Source organism: Pleurodeles waltl, chromosome 1_2, assembly GCF_031143425.1.
Source record: "Pleurodeles waltl isolate 20211129_DDA chromosome 1_2, aPleWal1.hap1.20221129, whole genome shotgun sequence".
NCBI lineage: Eukaryota > Metazoa > Chordata > Amphibia > Caudata > Salamandridae > Pleurodeles > Pleurodeles waltl.
In genome coordinates this window covers 1,195,267,255-1,195,289,280 of record NC_090437.1, presented here as the reverse complement: position 1 = coordinate 1,195,289,280, position 22,026 = coordinate 1,195,267,255, and the positions used below count along the sequence as shown (strand labels likewise).

The window sequence follows — 22,026 nt, the reverse complement described above, 5'->3', positions numbered from 1 at the left end:
TGTCCCATGGACAAGTATTTATCTTTAAAAATTCCACACCCCTGAGCACCCAAACCGAGGAAACACTGAAGATCCCAGGACAAAAATGGAGCAATGAGCTTCAACAAAATAACATCTTTATGAAAGCATAGGATGCATTTCAGGTTGCTAACTGCACTACTGAAGGAAATCACTGCAGATTGCCAGGGATGTTATTTAGCGAATGAGAATGTAAAGTTCATTTTTCTCTCAATCGCACTCTTATTAGAACATTCACTTTGACTAAAGTGCTATTAAAGTAGGGATCCATTATTTTTAGAACAATCCTTTTTAAACAACATTCAACTAAATTGTTTGTAAACCAATATTTTAGACTTCTAGCTATATGTTTTTAAAGTAGAAAAATAATTTATCATTGGGAGTCTCTCCCCTGACTGCATTGTGTAGAGGGTGTGCATCCCATGATCAAATGTAACGTTTTTTGCATTACCAAATTATTTGCAGAAACCACAGGCCATCTACACCTTTTTTATTGTAGTTATTGTGTAGATTAATCCAGGGCTAGCACTATAAAGACAGAAATATTTTCAGCTGTGAGCCTAGTAACCTCTTGTTTGGTTATTCTAATGAAATTGAAAATTCTGAAGAGTACACAACTTGTGATTCCAGAAGGTGCTTACGTCAGTGGATTTGAACATGATGAGCTAGTTTTCATTTGATACTGGTGCCTTGTATATTATGATGCCAGCTTAGAGGGTTTTTGAAGCTGATAACTTTAAACAGGAATTCCTCACTTTAGAAAGACTCCCTTCTTAAGTTTACTTATCAGACTACATAGGAAAGTTCACACACTTTGATATGTCCACTTAGAGGATATGTCGCACATAGGACCTAATGTTACTATAGTTTGACCCAGTGGTATATTGAAAAACAGTAAATTAGTACAGATGCATCTTTCAGTACCAAGAGCGTGTTGGTCCACTGTGCCGCCTTTACTAATGCTTTATAATACAACTTTGTGAAACATTTTTTAACCTTCTGAAAATAAAAAAGGTACGGTATCTCAATTGGTTTGATTAAATTCTTTAGCAATAAATGGCGAATAGGCTTCTAAGTTTTTGTGTTTTTTAACACTTCCAAACTAACACATGAGCTAAATTTGCTTTTGGGTTACTTGGACTAGTTCTGTGCCTGGTGTAACAGATAAACAGCTTTTCTCTATCCTTCTGCTTCTGTGGCCTTTTGACGTGTAACACTCCGTAAAGCTTTATTAAACGAGTCAATAACATTACAATTCCATCTTCTAGTGACTGTTGGTGTGTGGGTGAACTGACCAGTTGATGATGAAAATAATCTTGGTGTTAAAATAATATAATTTCTTTTATATGACTACTAGTAGGCAAAATGCTGTTCAGATAAATATAGACTTATATATGACTGCTAGTAGGCAAAATGATGTTAATATAAATATAGAAGACAACAGCAGTTCTCCCATTATAATTTTAATTACATTTGTTAGCTAATACACTCCGTAAGTGGAATAGAGGAAACCTAATTGGACAAATAGTTTTAACGCATCTCTCCTCTATCACAAACCTTCTGCATCTACCCATTTGTTTCCCACACTTTTTTCCCTTTTTGCGATCCTGTTGAGTCAGTGGTCTAGCACAGGTGCCATGGAAGTAGTTGGCAAACACTACATCCAAGCAGCCTTTTTCCCGGCATCAAGAGAAATCGAGGCTTACTGGAGGGAGATAAAGCTGCTCTACAGCTCCTGTCAATTTTCATCAAAAATCTCAGAAGTATGTAACTGTTCCTAGGGAAGTCTGACTTGTTTCATGATAGCTCCCTTTAACTTCAGCAAGAAATAGAAATGACTGAGAAACAGAGAATTTTAATCAAATCTGGAAATTATTTCCTTGTGGCTGTAAAAGATTAGTTAAAATTAGATGTCCTTGATCGTGCAGAAGCAGATGTACTAAGACATGTTTAATGCAAAAACATAATCTGTTTATCCATCTGTTAGAATCACAACAGGACCACACTTGCAAAGACGACAGTGATGCTGCAACTTTCAAACAAACCCTTCCTGACCTCACCCCTGACGAGCCTTCTGAGCCACTCTGCTTCCCAGCATTTGAAAAAGAGGAGGAAGAGGGAGCGGCTGCATGCAACGATGACCTAGACCAGAGCCAACCTGAGCTACCAGCTGCCGAAAGTGAGGAGCCACAGCCACAGCCTGCTGAGGGGCCAACTACGCCAACCACCCCAGTGGCCGAGGACGGAACAGCAGCAGACCCCGGAAGTGACGAATCTCCAGGCAAGTCTCCCTCCAAAAAGAAAAAGAAGTTCCGCACTCCTTCTTTTCTGAAGAAGAACAAAAAGAAGAGTGACTCCTAAAGGACGTGTGCACTACAAAAACACTGTCATTTTTGGCATAATTCATTAACCACTAGAATGTACCGGATTGTATTGCGTGTTTTGTCTTCTTATTATGTAAAGGAATGCAAAAACTAGCAAATAAGCCCCCTAGGTAACGTTTTTAACAGGAAAGTAACAGTGAGATAAGGTGCTAACCCTGTATGCTCAGCAGCTAATTAAGGCGCATATCTTTTACACTCCTTTAATTGTATTATTTGAAATAAGCTACAGTTTGCCTTTTGAATTTTGAGCCCACCACGCTTTGCCCAATGAATAGAAATCACTATTTTGTAATCAAGTTGGCTCCTCTTCACGATGCCTAACTAACTTTGTCATGCTGTCTCAAATGTATCAACAGTACTGCGCAGTGGCAAGTGTGTTCTTTGTAAATACTGACGTTTGCATTTTTGAGAGGACGCACTCCTGATGAAATATATGCTTCTGCAAGTTTGTAATTAAAGGCCAGGCTTCCTAAAAGGTCTGAGACTATTAAGTGGTCACCACTACCCCACAATAAAATATCTTCATTAACTAGTCTCTTGCGCTTATACTGGTGTGTTTGTGTGACCGCGGTCTCCCCTTCCTGAAAGAAAAGCGGTGCGCTTGCTTTTGTCCTTACTGTGGTTTTCTTGGTAAAATTTATGGCACCAGCATTTTTAACTACTTCCTTATTATAATGGACGGGCAAGAATCTAGTTTAATTTGCCTGAGTAAGGGCATTTTTTCACAGGTAACAGGAAGAAACTTCCTTTGAACGTGGCAACTTTTTACGGTTTGGTTGATCTCTACACGGTTCATGCTACTGCGACGTAACACACATCAAGGAACAGTACTTTTTTACTAATGTTGTCAGAGAGATTCATTTAAATTGTTCTGTTGTAAATTTTACAGTTGCTATTTTCACAAATTTGGCCTAGCCTTTAGCGGTAGCCTAGTTCTAAAGTGTAAGCTAGCCACAACAACTTCCATCTGCTGGGAATGAGTCAACATGAAAAAGTGGTTACATTTCTTTCAGCAGTTAATAGTCAATTACAACCTGCCCAGTCTGCTTTCAGACAACTTGAGATCGAGGCCTAAATTGGGTTTCTTGTGTGTAACTGTCTTTTTTGTGGTATTTAAGCTCTTACTTGCTGGTTTGTTTTAGCTAAAGAGTTTGGTTTTACATTTAACTTTGTTTTACAGATTAAAAACATAATATTAATATGATTGATATTCTTTTACCCTTTTTTCCTTTTCTCTTCGAAGGTGCACAGTGATCCTGCTCATGATTTTGTACATGAGCATAACTGTAGGTTATTTAAAGCTGAACATAAATTGCAACTTAAACCCTTGGTAATGTGTATAATTTGTCCGTTCCTGCCACCTCAGCTGCTGTAGCCGATGTGTCTTGGCGACGTCAATTCCAGAATTTTAAAGATTAAGTTTTAGTCTTGTGACTTTTTCTTGTTCTTTTCATTTCTAGAACTCCTCTGTGCATAAAAATTATACAACAGTGGTTCCCAACCTGGGGTCCGGTGACCCCTGGGGGTCCGCAAAGCCTGCTCAGGGGGTCCGCGAAAGCTTAGAAAATAAAAAAATATTGACAAATTAGGTCCCCAGCTTCCAGTAATGACTCAGGCGGGGGTCCCCGGATTCCAATGATGATTCAGTGGGGGTCCCTGGGTTCTATTAATGTTAAAATCGGGGTCCAGATAAATCAAACGGTTGGGAACCACTGGAAAATGTTGTTTAAATTTCCAGACATGTAATAGAGGCTCCGAGTGTGCAGTTCCTGCAGGTGTGATATCAGCACCTGGTGGTTAATTACAGTTTATATCTAAGTATTTTTCCGAAGTCTTAAGTACCACAGAGAGACCTAAATGCCTTTTTGCTCCCTACCAATATGTGACGAATTAAACATTTTCCCAAACAATCCGTGAAATCTACGCTGGCGTTTGGCCAGCCTTTTCATAGCGAATCAATTCAGTTTCCAGCCAAATGCCTTGCATTTAAATTTCAATACTAGTAAACTGAGAATCTCAGCACCATCTTTTTCAGGGTTGTAATACGTTTTAGTACAGGTGAAGATGATTCGAAGTAGTCTGAAAGAGTAGCTTAATTGAGGTCCATAACTTTCTTTCTGTCCCTAGTCTTCCTTCTATCCAGGAGAAACTGGTCTCTTCTACACACTAACACCCCGACTCCTGATACTTCCTTCTTTTTGAACGCATTTTCTTTGCCTTTCTTCTCAGTCTTCGATGTCTCCACACACGCAGTGGGTAAATGTGGAAACAATTAGGTTATTGTAAGGTTTGACCATACCTTCTCAAATCCTTCGAACCCTTCCCCCTCCTGCTTGAGCACAAGTAGAGACAGTGATGAACACAGGCTATGCAACTCCAGGAGCTGAGTACATCTCTTCCCGATTTGAATTGCAAAGGTGGTATCTGTCTACTTTATTAGACGTAAAGGATCCATTGGTCTCAGCCCAATGGGAAGAACCTGATGGATGCATGTGGCTTCACAGGGGTTTATTGGTAGATATGGAAGTTAAACAAGTGTTAACAGAGAAGGTGGTGAACGCACCAGAGAATACTAGGCAAAGGACTTCTGTAACATGCCGTTCCAACTCTCGCACAACCAAGCATGTGAAAACTAAAAAGAAATGCATGTGTTGGACACGCCACAACCCAACTAGCAATTTGCATGCATACTCTGTCATTCTTTTAGGCACTTTGCAAATCCCTTTCACAGATTTATCTACAAATAAAACACAGTTCGACTCACTCAATTTTCAGCCTGTTTCCCATTCATACTTTCCAACATCCAGTCAGGAACGTGCAGTTCCACACAAGTAACCAGTGCAGTGATTCTGCAAAGAAGTCTCGTCATCAAGTTTTTTACACCATGTTCTCACCCATGCAACTACTACTGTTGTTCCTCTGTCATCCGCCTTTGACCCTGCACCAACTACACTTTTCCCCTGATTATCATATAGGGGGTCATTACGACCCTGGCGGACGGCAGTAATTTGGGGAAAGGTACTGCCTACTGGCTGGCAGTACCTTTTTCCAACCAAACCGCCAATGTACCACTCCGTCTGCCAGGGTGGTAACGGCCGCTGGGCTGGAGACTTCGGTCTCCAGCCAGGCGGCCGTCACAATCCCACCCTCGGGATAATGACCCCGCCTACCGCCATGGTTTTCGTGGCAATTGTACCGCCACGAAAACCATGGCAGTAGGTACTATCAGTGCCAGGGAATTCCTTCCCTGGCACTGATAGGGGTCTCACCCCCCTCCCTGAAGTCCTCTCCCTCCCCCGCACATTTACACACCCACATGTGCACACATACACACACGCATACCAACATCCACCCACCCACACATACCCACACACCGCAACACACACTAACATACATTGTCGCACACACGCATTCACAACATACAGGTACACTTGCATTCAGTCATTCATGCACGCATTCCATGCGACTCACACCTGCATGCACGCATACAGAAACAGACACACAACCCCTACCCCCACACACCACCCCCTTCTCCTGTCGGAGAACCCGACTTACCTGCTGCAGGACACGGGACATGGCGCGGCTGCCAGCAGCAGCGTCCGCCAGCAAAACACCGCCAGGCCGTATCATGGAACATGATTCAGTAGGCGGTGTTTTGCTGGCGTGGCGCTGCTGCTGGGTAGCAGCACCACCTTACCGCCGTCCTCTGCCATGACCGTTGACGGAATTCCGCTAGCCTTCTTGTGGAATTTCGTCTACGGTCATAATGCGGTTGGCGGCTGGTAGCCACGCCGACGGTATATTGGCGCCCGTCGCCGTGGTGGTAGGCGGCATTTACCGCCAATGTCATAATGAGGGCCATAGGTCCAAACCTTCACACATTGTCAGTTGTGTTCCTTCTTTCAGTACACTCGCACCTTTCTACTATTCCTTTACTTTGAGAATAATATACAAATATGTTAAATGTTCATCCTTTCTATCAAAACCAGTTTAACTCTATTGTCGGTTACTAACAGTTTTCATTCCAACCTACTTCTGATGGATACTTCACACCCTAGATTCCTCACGCTAGAATACTCCCCAAACGCCAGACTGAATCACAAAACATATCTTCTGCATGCTCCAACATACTGCTAGCTGGCACCATGCAGCTCGGATGGACTTTGTACCACCTTAGAAGTGAGAGTAGGGCTGGGTATTAGAACCACCCCTGCCCGTTGACGTCAGTTACCTTATTTCTGCACCTAACAATTCGAATCCAGAGCTCCATTTACAGTTTTATTGGCCTTTCGACAACCTCTAAACCAAATTCTAGAATGCTAGGCAACATTTTCCCCACCTAAATATGCAGACTTCAAACCATCCTGCGACCTCACAAACATATGTTGTTAACAAACCCACACAAGGTGTATCTCCTGAGTCTGGGCTTGGGCCACAGCTCGAAGTCATGTAATGAATGTGTCCTCATAAACCCGAAGGTGACCCGGGACTGGGATGTGAAGCTGTATGTCCAGGAACACAAGTAGTTTTGGCCTTCATACATTCTTTGCTTCAGGTCGAGGTGTCTCTCCTGCTCCTTAGGCCAATCCCACGAGCAGTAAGCTTCATTTTCAAAGTCCTCTGTCATGTCCAAGTACAAACGTAAAAATCTAAGGCAGGACTCAATTTATTCACACCACTATGAATCTAAAGAGAAGGTGCGAGGGCGTTATGATGTAAGCCCTTCACTCTTGAATTCTCTGGCCAAAGAGCCAATCTCGGTATGCTCAAGTTTCTTGAGCCATCTGCAACATTGCAGCAGATTGAAGCCTATAATGAGACCATGCTGCAAATTTATGGGGTGCTTCTGGCTCCCTCTGGTGCACCTTTGGACCACAGGTGCCGCCAGTCAGGTTACTACCAGCAAATCCATCCTTAGCACCATCTGACCCCTTAGACCTATCTCATGCCCCCTACTGACTCAAGTACACGCTTCCACTCTGGCTACAAGACCTGCAGCAGGCCCCTCCACATCGATACCAGTACCAACCCCATTGGCATCGGAAGAGGATTCAGTGCTGAATCCGATGTTTGTCAAGAAACCACCTTCGTTTTAGTTTCAACTGATGCTACACTACAAGCTTACAAAAGCACAAGCCATTACCATGCACGACTCTGATCCAGTGCGTCTGTCAGGGCGGACACACCAGCAGTGTCTCCTTATCTTTTTGGCTATGACTAGAACAAGGAAAACCTCAGAATGGGGACAAAGATGGTTGGGCTGAAGATGGTTCTTCCCCCTCAATTACACTTATGATAACCTTTACATGAACCAGTTGGTTTAACACCACCTCTGAGGCTGGGTTTGGCTTGGACCACCACAGAAGAAACTGCCTCCTTTGCAGTAGTGGTCCGGACTGTAGCTGAAGTCTTAGATTTATAGTCGCCCTAATTTGAGACCAAAGCGAAGGTGGTTACGGGAAAATTTGCCACACACTGACTTCAGTCAAATACTCTTTTCGTTTTATTGAAGCAGTATAGGCGGGTAGATTGCAGACTGGTAATTTTAATTCACTCTCACTCATCTGGTAGGCTATGTACACTTCCATATCCAATTATTGATCTGATTCAAGACTAAGGACAGTTAGTTTAACTTGCTTAGAGGTCTCCCTGTTGCCTCGGCCCATTACTGTGTCCCGATACCCCCTCATTGACTGCTTACTGTCTAAATGTTAGCGTTCAACAGTTGTCTTCCACATGCATTTTTGAGTTCTAAGTCAGAAAATAACAAATTTGTTTGTGATAATCTTTAAATTTAAATCAGAAATCCATTGTTTGTAATAATTAAGACGTTACCATTTCTAAAGGCATTTGTTAGCTCACCATTTTTAATCAGTTGAAAAGTCTTTTGGAAAAGAACTGCACAATAAAATTTAAAAAAAAGCACAGTACTAGATACAGAAAAGAAAAACAGAATGTAAACTGTTGTTTTACTATTGATAATTGCAGAATAAGTGGTTTGCGGTTTTACATAGAGAGAAATCTTGTTATGGTGAAGGAGCTTCCCCACATTCTTTAATCTTTACTTTTTTTTGACGTTTTTGTTTGTGTAAAAAGACATTGACATTTTCTGTTTAGCTCTGTCAGACGTTGTGCTTTACGGCATGAGTGTTTCTAAATGGTATCGGTTTTTTTGTTGTTCTGAATAGCTGTGTGTGGAAATTGTTGTCTAGTAGTATCTGCAATACTTCATGTGGATGTGTAGGGCATCGCCTGATAAAAACAAAGTGAGCATGTTGCCCCAAGTTTTAAAAAAAGTGTGTTAATCTTATGTTTTTAACTGTTGCAATCTGTTGATGGGGTGTCTTGACCACTCTACGCCCCATTCGGCTACTCAGCTGACCAGTCATCTCATTAAAGTACAGCGATGGATAGCACTTGACTTTCCTAAACTATATGCCACCAAGACACAAAACATTCACGGTCTTTATCGAAGCAAGGTTTTCCTCAAAAGATTAAATAAAAGGATGGGGGATGGCAGAATTCAGCAAGATGGCCGCCTGAACGTGATTCGCATTAGCTACAACTAAGTCTCTTTAGCATCTGTGGCATCTACAGAGACTGTTGGGTTGAAGACACATTTGCCATGACATATTACTGCAAAGGTAAACTCTCTAATACTGCTGTGACTCATTTTGGTGCGGAGAGCTGGCATATGAGCTACAACAGACTTACACCTAGGACCCTACCACTGAGGTTCTGCATTGTGAGGATTTCAACCACCAAGACCTTCGAACGGAAACGGGGGGCCTGGGGCAGTGCCTGGGGCGGTGCCTGGCCAGCTCTATGGCCTCCTATGTACTCAGCCACTGCAGGGAAGGTCTTTGAGGGACACCGGTGCATGGAGTACGGACTGCATGTCTACACCAGCCCGCACTCGCTGAAACCTGGATACTATTGGGAGACAGAAGAGGTAGGCTGGGTAAAGAGATGAAGGCTGATCTTGCTATCCCAGACACCCTATGAGCGCAGTCATCGCTCCAATCCTCATGGAACGCTAGAAAGCAAAAGGGCAGGGACGTAGAAGACACTAAATTTGGGGAGGGTGGTGTGGGCATAAACTTTGGCAGGGGCATAGCTTGGTCAGTAAGATTGGGGGAGGGGGTAGTTGCACTTCAGATTTCCAAGCACTCACGCTGGCACATAAGGGTCTGTATCCCAAATTCTCATGCAGTGCAGCGCAGCAGCCACAAATGTCTAGCATAGGTTTTGTACTGGAAGGATAGCCTTCCAGTACAAAACACTGTGCTTAGACTAATTCCTAAGCAAGCAGCTCTGTGCACTCCTTTGCATTACTTTCAAGTGAATTACCAGCGCAAAACAAGTTTTGCGCTGGAAAGTAATTTAGAAAAAAAAGATATTGCATCACCTATGTGCGACGCAAACATAACACAAAATCTTAGAAAATATATCCAATTGTGTTAAACTACATTATGCGACAAGCAGGGGGAACGATGGGAGCTAAAGGAAAAGTAGAAAAGGAGAGTAACTGGTTGGAGGTACTAAGTGAGAGAAAACATTATTTTGTGAAATAACATTTTTTTCATCCTCTTTCCAAACAGGGAGAGTGTGTAAAATTTCCTGGTGAAATCCAACAGACACCTCACCCTACCGACTGCAATCACCTACACCCATCACAAAATACATTTATTATCGGGGTGGAGCTCCACAAACACCAGGTGTGAAGCTACGTCCCTGAGCTTTGGGGCTTTCAATTGACCCTATGCAAATTGTCAGTGCTCTGTGAGCTGCAGACTCCAATAAAAGTACACAATGGCGTCCTTTTGAAGTGAAATAGAAAGTCAGACACAGTGTTCAGTTATATTTTGTTATTTATGTTTATCATGTTTATATTTATAAGGGCTCATGATAGCAAGGTTTTTAAAGTGGTTGTAGAGTTCTGGAGTGGGTTGAGGAAGAGGATAGTAAGGGCAGAAAGGAGGTTTTTAGGGTTCGGGTGGGGAAGAGTACAAGGTAGGAATAGTTTTTAAGGTTCAGGGACTGGTAGTGGAAAAGGGTGGTAAGAGCTTTTATGGTTAAAAGGGCTTAGGGTTTTTTTTTTAGGGTTCAGGACTTGTAGTGGAAAGGGTAGATAAGGGATTTTGTAGGATATAGGGGCAGACAGATGTAAAAAGAGGTGAGGGGATTTTAGAGTTTCTTGGTGGGTAGTGGTAAAAGGTGTCATGAATGACTTGCTTCTCTACGAGACTGCTGGATTAGGGGCGGCATCCCTTTTCTTCATAGGTTACTCCTACACCAGTTAGAAGCTGTTGGCCCAAACCTCCCGGCTCTCTAGCAGTACCTCACCCAAACCCTTAGTAAGTAATGGTGATTTCCGGCAGCCTAGCGCATGGACTCTGGAGACCTCTCAGGGAAGTCATGGTGTAACAAATCTCGCTCCTTTTTGCTCGTTAAAAATAAGTCTCTTGCACACACACAGGCAAAGAAGAAGGTGCAGGACAGTTTTCAATATATTTATTGAAAAGACTGCAATCTGTGATAAAATGCATGTGCTGCATTGATTATGACAGTGAGAAATAACAGAAGCATAATGGTGAGGACAAAAATGGTAAATATGAAAACCCCAAACATATTGCAGTAACATGAAATATACAATTCCTAATAACAAGGCCTAAATCCCACCCTAAAGTGAGAGTAAGAGTTTCTTTTAGTATTCAGGACAGGCAGAGGTAGAGAGAGGTAAGCGGGAGATTAAAGGTAAAGGGAGGTAAGCGGGATTTTAGACTTCAGGGGTGGGTAGAGGTAAAGGGAGGTACAGAGGTTTCAGAATTCAGCAGTGGGTATAGGTAACAGGTTTTCTTTTAGGTTTCACAAGTGGTAGAGGTAAATGGAGGAAGTCCTCTATAGGGTTTAGAGGCTGGTATAGACTAAAGGAGGTTTTCAGGCTATAGCAGAGGGAGGATGAAAAGGATTTATTTTTATTTTTTAATGGCAGTATTGCTGGATTTCCCCGGCCCTGAATAGAGGGAAAAAAAACTGAAAAGAAGAATAACCGAGTTGGCCATGCTGGGATGGTAACTTAACAATGTCCTTCAAGGCAACCTCAGATGTTAGCAGGGTGCGCTTAATATGCTGTCCCATCTTGTCAGAGTGGGGTGCTTGGGTCATTGCACTGCATCAAGTTAATGGCTGATTCCCTATTGCACACATCTTGCCCCCTTTTTGAAGAGCTTATTTTGAACTAAGTGAGGCTTGAGTCATTCATAAAGCTTCTCCCATCGCCTCACTTGTTTTTCCAGACTCATGCTCCCCCATGTTCTCTCGCAGATAAACACCACCAGGGATGAAACTTCCTCATTGCCCTGCAGGCTCAACTTCAAGTTGCTGTTGGGGTATTCCTGAGAAGGAACCAGGGTCGGACCGCGGCAGACAATAGGTCCAGGCATCAAAATAAAAGTGACCCTAATTAGTGAATTAGGAAGGTAAAAAAGTGTCCCATCTATGCAGATTGGGGCAGTTTTGAACTTGTAAGAAATTAAATCTGTATTAAAACATCTGGAGCTGAGACTCTCCTGGCAAGAACAACATATACAAACGAGAGATGGCACATTCTTCTCTTCTATTATTGATTATGCCCTAGTAAGCAACCCCATTAGTCTATGATAGTAAGACATCCAGTCACAATGTCAGACAGTGGCCCTGTTGAACTGGAGCATTTGATCAACCCCCACTGGGAGATGAATTTTTTGGACCAACTGTGCTGAGACCCAGTACTGAAAAGCAAACTAAAAGCACACATATCTGATGGTTTCCAAAATTACAGTCTGGACTTGATTTTCAAGGTATGGAAGACTGCATGGATTTGGTCTTGCTGCCGGAAATGTTTGTTTTAATATCTGTACAACCGAGAGTAAAATTGGGGCCAGCAGACCATAAAACAGGCCCACAAAAGTTGAAAAAACAGCCCATATACTGACCTGTCAAACTAGCCCGCCAGGTGCTGCCTTGCTGGCCTATCGGCCAGTCTGACCCTGGAATGGGGTAGATGATCCAGGACCTGCTAACCAGCAGGTGGCGCATGAAGATCCCAGTCACAGATCCCAGGCAGGACGCAGACAGCAAACACAAGTTGCTCCTCCTTTTTCCCTATAGGTGAAGGCTTCAGACACCTCTAACAGGATGCTTTGAAGGGGCTCTGTGGGTAGTGCAACAATAAATGACCTTCCCAAAAGTGCACAAACTGCTCCCTTGTGACCTGTGTGTGTGTATATGTATTCGATGGCATGTGTAGCTGCAGATACACATGCTATGCTTTGCACATCCTGCCATCTAGTGTTGGTCTCGGAGTGTTACAAGTTGTTTTTCTTCGAAGAAGTCTTTTCGAGTCACGAGATCGAGGGACTCCTCCCCTTTCGGCTCCATTGCGCATGGGCGTCGACTCCATCTTAGATTGTTTTCTTTCCTCCATCAGGTTTGGACGTGTTCCTTTTCGCTCTGCGTTTCGGTTCGGAAAGATAGTTAGAATCTTGGAAAATTCGACGGTATTGTTTGCGTTCGGTAATGGGTTAGTTACAACAGATCAACACAGAATTTTGAAGAGCTCCGGTGGCCCTTCGGGGTTTTCGATCCCCCTTCGGGGCCTGGTCGGCTCGACCACGTGTCTCTTCAAGGCTAATGGACCGGACCCCATTCCGCTTCTGCCCCAAATGTCACAACAAGTATCCTTATACAGATCAGCATCTGGTCTGTAACTTGTGTTTGTCTCCAGAACACAAAGAAGATACTTGTGAAGCCTGTCGAGCGTTTCGGTCGAGGAAGACACTAAGAGACCAAAGAGTGAGAAGACTACAGATGGCGTAGGCGCCGACAGGACAAAAACACTTGGAGGAGGAAGAAGAAACCTTCTCCATCGAGGATTCAGACTCGGACGAGGTCGATCCCGAACAGACGCCGAAAACCGTGAGTAAGACGTCGAGACACAAAACTCACGGAAAGACCACTAAAGCCCAGGGGACGCCACCGTCAGCAGGCCATGGCTTAATCCGGAAAATAGGTGACCGAGCATCGGCACCGAAAAAGGGCACGCATGTGTCGAAGGCATCCGACTCCGGTCGAGATACCGGCACAGAGCAGACTCGACCCCGAGACAGCGGGTCAGAGCAAGTTCAGCACCGAGAGGGCGGCACCGAAACGAGTCGGCACCGAGTGACCGGAACGCCGAAAATGTAAAAGGTGTCGTCGGAGCCGAAAAAGACTGCCGAAAAAGTTTCCATACCGAAACATCCGGCCTCAGAACCAAAAACAAGTTCCTACACAGAGGAACAGGGAATGTCCTCACAAATGCAAGGACATAGGTTCGGACGAGAACTAGAGTCAATGGAGCCAGATTACACTCAGAGAAGGCTCCACATCCAAAAAGACACAGGGAAGATAAGTACTCTTCCCCCAATTCGGATGAAAAGAAGACTTGCCTTTCAAGAAAAAGACAAGCAGCCACAGGCAAAGGTGGCAAGACAAGTAACCCCGCCACCATCTCCACCACGCTCAACACAGACATCACCGGTAGCCACTCCACCACTGATGCAGTCCCCAACTCATACTGGAATGAGTCAGGATGATCCCGACGCATGGGATCTTTATGATGCGCCAGTATCAGATAACAGCCCAGACTGTTATCCAGCGAGACCGTCACCACCTGAGGATAGTACAGCCTACACACAGGTGGTGTCAAGAGCAGCGGTGTTTCATAATGTCACCCTGCATGCAGAGCCTATTGAGGATGACTTTTTATTTAACACACTATCCTCCACACATAGCCAATACCAAAGTCTCCCTATGCTACCTGGCATGCTAAAACACTCCAAACAGGTATTTCAGGAGCCTGTGAACGGCAGGGCCATAACTCCAAGGGTGGAGAAGAAATACAAGCCGCCACCAACAGACCCGGTATACATCACGCAGCAATTAACACCAGACTCTGTGGTAGTAGGGGCAGCTTGCAAGAGAGCAAACTCACACACCTCAGGAGACGCACCACCTCCAGACAAGGAGAGTCGCAAGTTCGACGCTGCGGGGAAAAGGGTTGCAGCACAAGCGGCCAACCAATGGCGCATTGCCAACTCACAGGCATTGCTGGCGAGATATGATAGGGGCTCATTGGGACAAAATGCAACATTTCATTGAACACTTGTCCAAAGAGTTCCAAAAAAGGGCACAACAAGTGGTGGAGGAAGGACAAAGTATCTCGAACAATCAGATACGCTCGGCAATGGATGCTGCAGATACAGCTGCTAGGACAGTAAATACAGCAGTGACCATAAGGAGACACGCATGGCTGCGTACGTCAGGATTCAAGCCGGAAATACAACAAGCTGTGCTGAATATGCCATTTAACGGACAGCAGTTGTTTGGGCCGGAGGTGGACACTGCTATCGAAAAACTTAAAAAGGACACTGATATGGCCAAAGCCATGGGCGCACTCTACTCCCCACAGAGCAGAGGCACATTTCGTAAAACACAGTTTCGAGGGGGGTTTCGGGGACAAAGCACGGAACCCACAACCTCACAAACAAGGCCCACTTATCAGAGCCAATATCAGCGAGGAAATTTTCGGGGACAATATAGAGGGGGCCAATTCCAAAAAAGTAGAGGAAAGTTCCAAAGTCCCAAAACTCCACAAAACAAGCAGTGACTTCAACGTCATAAATCCCCAACACATAACACCTGTGGGGGGGGGGGGAGACTAACCAAGTTCTACAAACAATGGCAGGAAATAACAACAGACACTTGGGTCCTAGCAATTATCCAGCATGGTTATTGCATAGAATTTCTCAAATTCCCTCCAAATGTCCCACCGAAAACACACAATATGTCAAAACAACACATGGATCTTCTACAACTAGAGGTCCAAGCGTTGTTGCAAAAAGATGCACTAGAGATGGTACCAATTCATCAGAGAGGAACAGGAGTTTACTCGCTGTACTTTCTCATACCCAAAAAGGACAAAACTCTAAGACCTATATTACATCTCAGAACATTAAATCTCTACATCAAATCAGATCACTTTCACATGGTGACATTACAGGACGTAATCCCATTGCTCAAACAACAAGACTACATGACAACACTAGACCTAAAGGATGCATACTTCCATATACCGATACATCCTTCACACAGAAAGTACTTAAGGTTTGTATTCCAAGGGGTACATTACCAATTCAAAGTGTTGCCATTTGGGATAACAACTGCGCCAAGAGTTTTTACAAAATGCCTGGCAGTAGTAGCTGCTCATATCAGAAGGCAGCAAATACATGTGTTCCCGTACCTAGACGATTGGTTAATCAAAACCAACACACAAGAACGGTGTTCACAACACACAAAGTATGTCATAGAAACCCTCCACAAACTAGGTTTCTCACTCAACTACACAAAGTCACACCTTCAACCGTGTCAAACACAGCAATACTTAGGGGCGACAATCAACACAACAAAAGGGATTGCCACTCCAAGTCCACAAAGGGTACAGGCATTTCACAATGTAATACATGCCATGTATCCAAAACAAAAGATACAAGTCAAGATGGTGATGAAACTACTAGGCATGATGTCCTCATGCATAGCCATTGTCCCAAACGCAAGATTGCACATGCGGCCCTTACAACAGTGCCTAGCATCACAATGGTCACAGGCACAGGGTCAACTTCTAGATCTAGTGTTGATAGACCGCCAAACATACACCTCGCTTCAATGGTGGAACAATATAAATTTAAACCAAGGGCGGCCTTTCCAAGACCCAGTGCCTCAATACGTAATAACGACAGATGCCTCCATGATAGGGTGGGGAGCACACCTCAACCAACACAGCATCCAAGGACAATGGGACACTCAGCAGAGACAGTTTCACATAAATCACTTAGAACTACTGGCAGTATTTCTAGCGTTAAAAGCATTTCAACCCATAATAAGCCACAAATACATTCTTGTCAAAACAGACAACATGACAACGTTGTATTATCTGAACAAACAGGGAGGAACACACTCAACACAGTTGTGTCTCCTGGCACAGAGAATATGGCATTGGGCGATTCACAATCACATTCGCCTAATAGCACAGTTTATTCCAGGGATTCAGAATCAGTTAGCAGACAATCTCTCTCGGGATCACCAACAAATCCACGAATGGGAAATTCACCCCACAAAAACTAAACACTTACTTCCAAAGATGGGGAACACCACAAATAGACCTATTTGCAACAAAAGAAAACGCAAAATGCCTAAACTTCGCATCCAGGTACCCACAAGATCAGTCTCAGGGCAATGCGCTATGGATGAGTTGGTCAGGCATATTTGCATACGCTTTTCCCCCTCTCCCACTCCTTCCGTTTCTAGTAAACAAATTGAGTCAAAACAAACTCAAACTCATACTAATAGCACCAACATGGGCAAGACAACCTTGGTACACAACACTACTAGACCTCTCGGTAGTGCCTCATATCAAACTTCCAAACAGACCAGATCTGTTAACTCAACACAAACAACCGATCAGACATCCAAATCCAGCATCACTGAATCTAGCAATTTGGCTCTTGAAGTCTTAGAATTCGGACATCTAGACCTTGCACAGGAATGTATGGAAGTCATAAAACAAGCAAGGAAACCAACCACACGACATTGCTATGCAAATAAGTGGAAAAGATTTGTTTATTATTGCCATAATAATCAAATTCAGCCATTACACGCGTCTGCTAAAAACATCGTAAGCTACTTACTACATTTGCAAAAGTCAAAGCTAGCCTTTTCTTCCATTAAGATACATCTTACCGCAAATTCAGCTTATCTGCAAATTACGCACTCAACTTCATTATTTAGGATCCCAGTCATAAAAGCATTTATGGAGGGCTTAAAAATAATTATCCCACCAAGAACGCCACCAGTTCCTTCGTGGAACCTCAACATTGTCTTAACACGACTCATGGGTCCACCTTTTGAACCCATGCACTCATGTGAGATGCAATACTTAACATGGAAAGTAGCATTTCTAATTGCCATCACATCTCTAAGAAGAGTAAGTGAGATACAAGCATTTACCATACTAGAACCCTTTATTCAGATACACAAACATAAAGTAGTTTTACGAACAAATCCTAAGTTCTTACCAAAAGTCATATCACCGTTCCACTTGAATCAAACTGTTGAACTACCAGTGTTCTTCCCAGAGCCAGATTCTGTAGCTGAAAGAGCACTACATACATTAGACATCAAAAGAGCGTTAATGTACTACATTGACAGAACAAAACAAATTTGGAAAACAAAACAATTGTTCGTTGCTTTCCAAAAACCTCATACAGGAAACCCAATATCCAAACAAGGCATTGCTAGATGGATAGTTAAATGCATTCAAACCTGTTATCTCAAAGCAAAAAGAGAACTGCCTATAACACCAAGGGCACACTCAACTAGAAAGAAAGGTGCTACCATGGCCTTTCTAGGAAACATTCCAATGACTGAAATATGTAAGGCAGCCACATGGTCTACGCCTCATACATTTACCAAGCACTACTGCGTCGATGTGTTACCAGCGCAACAGGCCACAGTAGGACAAGCAGTACTACGAACTTTGTTTCAAACAACTTCAACTCCTACAGGCTGAACCACCGCTTCTGGGGAGATAACTGCTTACTAGTCTATGCAAAGCATGTGTATCTGCAGCTACACATGCCATCGAACGGAAAATGTCACTTACCCAGTGTACATCTGTTTGTGGCATGAATGCTGCAGATTCACATGCGCCCGCCCGCCTCCCCGGGAGCCTGTAGCCGTTTGAAGTTGATCTTGAACATTTGTAAATTTGTAAATATATTGCTTTAAACCACATTATGTACATACATATTTAGTCCATTGCATGGGCACTATTACTTAATACACAACTCCTACCTCACCCTCTGCGGGGAAAACAATCTAAAATGGAGTCGACGCCCATGCGCAATGGAGCCGAAAGGGGAGGAGTTCCTCGATCTCGTGACTCGAAAAGACTTCTTCGAAGATAAACAACTTGTAACACTCCGAGCCCAACACTAGATGGCGGGATGTGCAAAGCATAGCATGTGAATCTGTAGCGTCTCATGCCACGAACAGATGTACACTGGGTAAGTGACATTTTCTATATATATATATATATATATATATATATATATATATATCAAATCTGCCCTTTCTATGCTTGTGAATCTCGTAATCTACAGGCAATACCAATTTGATGTCTGAAGAGAGGTAGTTGGAAACTCTTTAGTCTTAAGACCAGAACGTTTGCACTAAGTACTCACACTAGCAATTGCCCACTGATAGCAAGTGTTTTGCAGAAATAAGCTTTGTATAGGCTTATAGGTCTGGTACATCCCTGGAAAGATTTGCACCACAACAGGTCCAAAGTAGTTTGACCCTTGACGGTTACCTTCTTAATGTAGGTCCCTTTCTACTGCATGGTTCGAACCTGAATGTATGTGTTTTATAATGGGTAATTCTTTGTTGGTAATATATGTTTTTGCTTTGTTATTTGGGATGGACGGTGAAGATATATAAATGGACTTGCACCTCTCAACTCTTTGCACATAGAGAAAGGTACCAATTAGTTTATCCAGGAAAGTAATCTCAGAGAACTGTCTATTAATATCTGTCGTAATCCTTATCTATACACAAAGGTTAAATTGATCTCATTGAATGTTAAACTCTTCTCACATATGATATTATCCCTTCAAGAACCTTGCATGGTAGTGCTAGCAGAACATCATTTTAAGAATAAAGCATACCTTTTGAGATGTTCGTCCTTCCCGCAGTACTACAATATTCTTTCAAAAGTCCCCAGTGTCAAGTTCATAAATTACAAAACCGAAACGAAGGTGTTTTATTATATGGTGTGGCTGTGCGTAATAAACTCATAAATCTGTTTTGGGGTGGTCTGGAGGTGTTTTATTATATGGTGTGGCTGCGCGTAATAAACTCATAAATCTGTTTTGGGGTTGTCTGGCTTGTTCAGCTCAACCCTGGTAGCGGTAGCTTCGAGCAGTCTGGCCTTAACAAAGGAACAAGTGCAAAGCATTTAGAAGTACCAAAAAAAAAGTCAAATAAAAAGACACGACACAAAGAAAATTAGGCAGTAGTTTATAAAAATAGATCTTATTTTTATGAATTTTTTGTCACCAAAACAAACAAAATTTCAGGGATATAAATGATAAGGCATGTAGTAAAACACTGCTTTTAGCTCAAATCTCCAGAAGCATTAGCAACTACCGCAGTTACTTAAAAAACTTGTGGAGTTGTTTTTGGCTATTCCGCCCGACTTTGGGCAATCAACTCCAGCAGGGAGCAAGTCACATAGGCCATTTAGGCTTGGCCCAACAGTTACCTTGCACTCACAGAAGTCTCCAGTGTAGTTGACATTTTTTTATGGGCAAACTATATTTGAGGAATGGTGAGCAGAACACACTTTGGATTGTTGTCAATAGTGATCACTTTATATCCTTCAAGCGTGCGTGAAGGTTATCGGCCTCTGATCATGGGCTTGGACATAAATGTATTAGAAGCACTGTTGTCAAACGGGAACTGCATCCCCTTTATGCACTTTGTCCCCTCAAACTACGCGCAAACTGCCATAAACTGCAATTGAGTCATCCTGATGCAAGAAGTACAGAATACTGAGGATAATGATCTGGTGACGAGGATCTTCCTGGGACCACCCTGTGGTCTACAAACACGGCGGGGTGAATTTATCCGCAAGGGTTGATGTCCTTCAAAGTCCAGTTAGCCCAGCCAACATCCAGTTGCGACTGGTATACTGGTCTCCAGTTACAGCAGAGTTAAGTGGTTTTCTTTCACTGAGGTTAGTGTCTATTTTGGGTGACAAAACTGCAACTTTTGAGCGTAGAGACACTGTCTCGCGGGTTGTACTTTAGCTGTCAGTTGTGGCTACCAACTTGCCAAGGCAGGTTTCTTCAGCTTTTGTGGCCCTGGTTCTGTAATAAGAAGTCAGCTAACTGGCTTTGAGTCCACCTCTTCTGTCTGGGGCTCAGAGTTTACTTTTTCTTGAGCAGTGCACCACAGGTACAGTCCTCTTTTTGCTAGCCCAAGGATAAGCAAGTGCAGACTAGTCTTAGGTATATCCTTTCTTTGACTGGTCCAGTAAACAGCAGGGCAGTCTTTCTTCGGTCCTCTCTCCAGTGTATGAGCAGAGTTCTTGGTTCCACTTTTATGCCCACAGCGTGCCCTCTGCAGATGTGGGAACTACTGTGTAATGAGCTGCAAGGTCACCTCCTGCCCGATGACAACTTCCTGGAAAGTGTGGCATCTGCAATCCAAGGTTACAGTACTCTTCCCACACTTAAGATGGCAGAACCCCTCTCATTGTGTGAAGCTTGATATCCCACCCTAGAGGTGTGGCTACCTGAGGGTGATGCACCCACGGGAAAACTGATTTGGCAACTTTTTCCATCTTTCTGTCTCCGACGCCAGCGTGGCTACCAGAACAAAGAGCAGCTTCTCTCATGTGTGTCCACCATTTGACTTTCAAAGGCAGCTTACCCTTTGACTCTCACTTATTGGGCTCACACCCTGTTTGGCCTTCATGCTAGGGGGAGGTAACACCTCATCCAGTGGCAGTATCTTTATGTTCCTTTCTGGTAGGTATTCACACCTCTTCCCAGGAGAGCAGAAATCTGTCTCATGTCCAGCAACTGTAAACCGTCACTGGACTTGGGCATCAAGTTAGGTTTAATGTAACAATTCTTTTGATACCTTGAAAAACCAACTTTAGCAGTCTCATTCAGTAGTTAGTACAGTTGAGTTGCCAACGTGTAACCCTGTACTCTCAAATGGGGCTACTAGTCTGTCTACAGTAAAAATGACAATTTGCGTTTTTTACTGTTAGGAGTTATAATAGCACGTCTTGCTCGTTAAATATACAGCACCCAGCCTTTAGGGTTCGATAGGCTTACATCAGGGGTGACATATATTAAAAAGAAAGGTTTGGATTTTGTCATCAGTTTAAATGCCACTGTGGAATTAGTAATTAGTACCAGCCAAACATGGCAAGCTGGGAGTTTTGTTTTGGTCTGTCACCCTCGTGCTGGCACAATAAGTGCTGTAGTCCACAATGGGCACTATAACTTACAGGCCCTGGGTAACCCTCGTACCAAGTGAATATAAACCAATTAACCATACAATGTGAAAGTGTCAACGCACTGGCACTGAGGTCTGGTTAGGTCTCAGTGCACTCTGAGTTAAAAATAAAACAGCAGATTCATACCAAACCTGTAGTGGTGATCATGCAAAAAGAGGGATTTTCTTACATGCCCCCCTCTAAACGAAAGGTGCTGGGCAACTAATCTACACCCTGGTAGTTCTCATCATGCAAGTGGAAAAACCTAGAAAGGCCATCTACATGGGCATGGTCAGTCCCAGGTTTGTCTTCCACTGTAAAATTCATACTCTATAGTGAAATTGACCACCATAACAATTTGAGGTTCTCATCTGCATCAGCCAGCTAAGAGGCCTGTGGTCAGTTTGAACTATGAATTGACAAACAAATAGGGACTCAGTTTCTTCAGTGACAAAACCACATCAAAGACTTCCC

At 43.4% G+C, this 22,026-nt stretch overlaps 1 protein-coding gene across 17 annotated transcripts in view; it reads left to right on the top strand.

Annotated features, from left to right (window-relative positions):
• ADD1 (adducin 1) overlaps positions 1 to 22,026 on the top strand; it is a 572,382-nt gene that overhangs the window by 484,887 nt on the left and 65,469 nt on the right. For 5 of the 17 annotated variants that reach the window (XM_069203541.1, XM_069203561.1, XM_069203556.1 and 2 more), the window contains one exon: positions 2,006 to 2,937. The exons of 4 other annotated variants lie outside the window; for them this stretch is intronic. In XM_069203541.1, the coding sequence (XP_069059642.1) occupies positions 2,006 to 2,379 (374 nt within the window). In that variant the 3' untranslated portion in view covers positions 2,380 to 2,937. Of the gene's footprint in view, positions 1 to 2,005; positions 2,938 to 22,026 lie in introns of those variants that run through there. 8 more of the 17 variants (XM_069203524.1, XM_069203519.1, XM_069203569.1 and 5 more) reach the window with 3 other exon arrangements.